At 35.7% G+C, this 4487-nt stretch overlaps 1 protein-coding gene across 1 annotated transcript in view; it reads right to left on the bottom strand.

The window, feature by feature from the left end:
• The window catches only part of LOC107669054 (E3 ubiquitin-protein ligase RNF130-like), a 47204-nt gene that overhangs the window by 16798 nt on the left and 25919 nt on the right, over positions 1 to 4487 (bottom strand). Inside the window, exon 4 of the mRNA XM_016461152.1 lies at positions 860 to 1110. Coding sequence (XP_016316638.1) covers positions 860 to 1110 — 251 coding nt within the window. The remainder of the gene's footprint in view (positions 1 to 859; positions 1111 to 4487) is intronic.

Here is a 4487-nt window from a genome sequence, read left to right as displayed (position 1 = left end):
AGAAACTTACTTGGCTAGCTGTCTTCATCCCGTGACTACGGTGGCCGAGAGCTCAACGCACTGCAAATGAAAAAAACACATGCAAATAGAAAAAACACCTACAAATTAAGAAAACATCTAAATCAATTTGACCACACACGCGCTGCATCAGCTAACAACACAACCAAAAAAAAAAAAAAGATGAGCCAGTGAGCTTTTGCTGAAACGGTTTATGACTTACCCCCTATAAAAAAGATTTAAGTAACCTTACACATTGTCAGGGCAAGGCCTTGCATTTAAATGCACTCACTGCTCATTCCATTCCTTCGTAGTATAAACTGTGTCTACTACTTTAAATTTAACTGGTAAATAAGAGATTCAGATTTTACATATTTCACCTTTATAACAGCAGATGTAAAAACAGCTTGATTATAGCCGTTTATGCCAGTAGTAAATTCAGAGGTCTGGTAAAAGCGAAAGGGCTGAGAGACATCAACACTACAGTGGAGTAATGAGGACTGTGAGTCTGTGTGTGTGGAACCAGACGCTGAAGAGGCAGAGTGTCACCACACACACACACACACACACACACACACACACACACACACACACACACACACACACACACACACTTCTGCATTAAGATTTCATGAGCTGGGAAGGCTGGGTCATTTACTACTATTTTTGAACACACAGGAAGTTCCTGAAGGTCAGATAAGCCTGTTAAATAACAGAGATCTTTGGAAGAAAACTTTGGCAAGGTTTTTAGATGCAAGCTTGAGGGTGAGAGTGTGTTTATGTGTGTTTTGTTCAAAAGAGCAACAGGAGAATACTGAAGCAGAAGTGCTACGCTGGTATATCTCTGTGTGTTATGTAAGACCTGGCTGCGGTCCCGTGCGCTGGTGTCTCTGATCTTCTGGATGAAGTAGAAGATCAGCCAAGCAGAGGAGATAATCATCAGCACGATAAAGGAGATGGAGACGAAGACCAAGGAGCCGCGGTTGATGTTCTTGGGCAGTCCTCGTGACCCAACCATCACGGACACCAACACAGTCTGGTTCTTCTCCAGGAATCCCAGAATCTCCTTTCCAAAGGACTCTGTGATCATTACCGCCACTATGTCTCCAGTGCCTTAGGAGAGATCAATTATATTGCGATATAGGTTATTTTCAACCAAGAAAATTATGTGAAGGAGAAAAAATGATTAATAATACAATTATTAAATAATTAATAAAATAAAAATACTACAAGTATGAATAATAATAATAATGATAATTGTTATATGCATTTTATAATTTTACAGCACCTTTCAAATTTCAAATTTAAATGTTTGCGTATTTTCATGATTGCAACCTGTCAGAACAAAAGCTTGATGCTTGATGGTATACTATTTGAAAATGAAGAAACGAGGACGTAAATATTAGTATTGTAATTTTACAGTAAAATAAAATGGTATACAGTATTTTATTTAATACATTATTACAAATTATTAATTTCTTATTTTGTTTACATTTTTTATTTTAGGATAAATCAAAATAATCTCTATTACTTTTTAGTCATATTGAATTGTTCAAAAACAGTGGGAATGAGGCCTATGAAAACTCACGTGGAAAGAGTATTAAGAGTATTGAGTATATAAAGAACAAATACACAGAGATCCATACAAACAACATTTTACAGGAAAGCTACACAACCCATTGCAGATGCATGTAATTTATTTATTTTTTTACCTGCACTGAAAGCATACAAATGCACGGACGTTGTCCAACTCAGTTTAATACTCCTGATCTGACCTATTAAACATTCACAGTCACACAAATGGCACAGTAATCATGCCAACACAAAATGAGGACAAACAAACCCCCCCCGCCCCAACCATAAACACACACAATAACACCGATCTAGGGCTTAGGCCGTGCCATGGACACTGATATAATACTGGCCCTTAGGCTTTGCAATAATAAGGTTAGAACAGTACAGATGGAAAACTATTGCAGACCTGTCCTAGTCAGTGATCTAATCTCACCGTATTCTGCACTTGAACTGCCCTATATACAGGAAAACAAATGCAATGACAAATACCATCACGTAACTATTATTATGCTGGTCAAAACACATTTAAGCAAACGAGACTGAAAACGTTGTTATTTTGACTATAGCTAAGATATGATTAACCTTGATGGCACAAACTCGAAATACAAACCATTTTGAGAGATATATCCTAGACTGCCTCTGTCATATCTAGCTGTGCCCTGACATTTTCACATACAACTTTCTGTTTGTGGTTTCTGGCATTTTAGACTGCAAGTGTTTGGACTGACAGACTGCAGCAACACATCTTTGAGGTAAAGTTCTTTGATAAACCACTGAGATGCCATAATACAACATTAACTGGCTTTTCCCGATGACGAGTCTCAATGCCAAGGCACAAATCTACTTTCACAGCTTTGTAGCAGCAGATAGCATGGCAGGGCTGTGAAAGAATCACAAGGGACACAGGCTATACAAAACCTCACGAAAGGCACCACATAGAGCTATAGGTTCTTAAAGCATTACGTTGATTACAAAGAAATGTAAAGCACAGTGAAACAAATCCTATAACTTCTAAACGGCACAGCTTAAAAACTTTAATACTAACTATGAGAATGTATATGAGAATGTTTTGCATGATTTCTATTGACCTTGTACAAACGGTGCATTTGGACACTGTCCTATGCACAAAGATGAGTTATGGATCATTCTCAAAGCATGTGCAATCTCAACACATTAATATCAGGATTGCATACATCCTGAACATCAGGATACAACATTCTGAAATACAACAAAAAGTTTCAGTGCAACTTTGAACTTTTTTTCCCTAATAAAGAAAGAAAAGCAAAACAGAAGCATTTTATTAGTAAGTACTAGAGTAAATGTTGAATGAAATAGCATTTTATATAAGAAAATTAAAATAACACCATATTAATTGTTATATTGTATAAAAACATATTAGTGTTATATTTGCCAGCCTTCTTTCTACTTATGAGTACTTTTATCAGATGTTAAAAAACAGCTCTTTACAGTATATGTCCAATGAAGAGATAATGCTTAAAACTACATACGTACAATCAGCACTCTGAAAATAATTAATGTTCATTAGTTTATTAAGAGTTTCAGTGGATTATGACTGTAGTGTAAGGCTAAAGGGTGAACAGGCATGCATTTATTATGGAAGTAATCAAGGGTGCATCATCCCTTGTGTATAAAAACTGCTGCATCTTACAGCCAAATCCTGAATGTCATAAGAGTGTGAAAAAGGAGTCTGAATGTCACAGAATGTCATTGTGAATGTGGCTGCTTGTGTGTCTGACATTATGGTTGTTTCATGATGCATAAACAAAGGTTTAATTTGCAGTCTACCAGCTGGTATGATTTTGTATAGACTTTTTTTTATATGCTCTGGTGTACGTGAGCACTTATGTTTATGCGCAGGTGTGAATGAGACGTGACTGTTTAGCATGCTGCCTGGCTCAGAAGGCAGTTTGTCAGCAGTAAAGATGATGTCTAGGGCAGGACAGGGACAATTTGCTCCAGCGGTGACTGATAGAGCAGCTCTGACCAACTCCAAAGCCGTTTTTTTCTCCATAAGCAGCATGAGAACCAACAGATGTATATCATGACATACATCATGGTGCATAACTCACGTACACAGGCACAGTCTGTTGATGACACTTACAGTATTATCAAACCAAATATTATGGTAATTACTATACTATACTATAGTAATAATCATATCATTATCAAATATGATTCCAATAGAGATCTCAATAAAATTAGGCAAATATGGATTAAAATGTAAAAAATGTTAATGGCTCATCCTTCATGCATTTAGAATTGCTGAAAAAGTCTAAATGGTCTTACTTTATAACAGCGATTAGAAATTTATTTTATTCATTATTGATTGTTCCTTGCATAAAGGGCAAGGCATGCAAATATTGATCTGTGTTAAAGGGGAAACTCCCTCAAAGGTGGTCTTAAGCCCTGCACATGCTGACTGACACCGACAGTGAAGGTGATGCGATCCTTCAAACCACAGTGACTCAAGAGAGCATGTGGCATTATGAATTTAGATGCACTCTGCATGTAACTGGTTTTAAAATATTGGTTTCAACTCATATTACAGTCTCTTTAAACAGTACTTGAACAGATATTGAAAGGTGTTGATGCTATTGTACAAACAATGCTCAGAGAAAAGCATATGACTTATCATACTCCTTATATAAATACATTTACAATAAATATTTACAATATGCAATATGCACTCACATAATGCACCTTAAAATAAAGTGTTATATATATATATATTGGGATCAGAACGATTTTTTATGTTTTTTAAAGGAGTTTCTTGTGCTCATCAAGGCTGCATTTATTTGATCAAAAATACAGGAAAAAATGTAATATTGTGAAATATTATTACAATGTAAAATAACATTTTTCTATTTTAATATACATTAAAAAATGTTTACATT

Source organism: Sinocyclocheilus anshuiensis, unplaced genomic scaffold, assembly GCF_001515605.1.
Source record: "Sinocyclocheilus anshuiensis isolate Anshui unplaced genomic scaffold, SAMN03320099.WGS_v1.1 scaffold124, whole genome shotgun sequence".
Lineage (NCBI taxonomy): Eukaryota > Metazoa > Chordata > Actinopteri > Cypriniformes > Cyprinidae > Sinocyclocheilus > Sinocyclocheilus anshuiensis.
The sequence above is the reverse complement of the archived record's forward strand: the minus strand, read 5'-3'. Positions and strand labels throughout refer to the sequence as shown.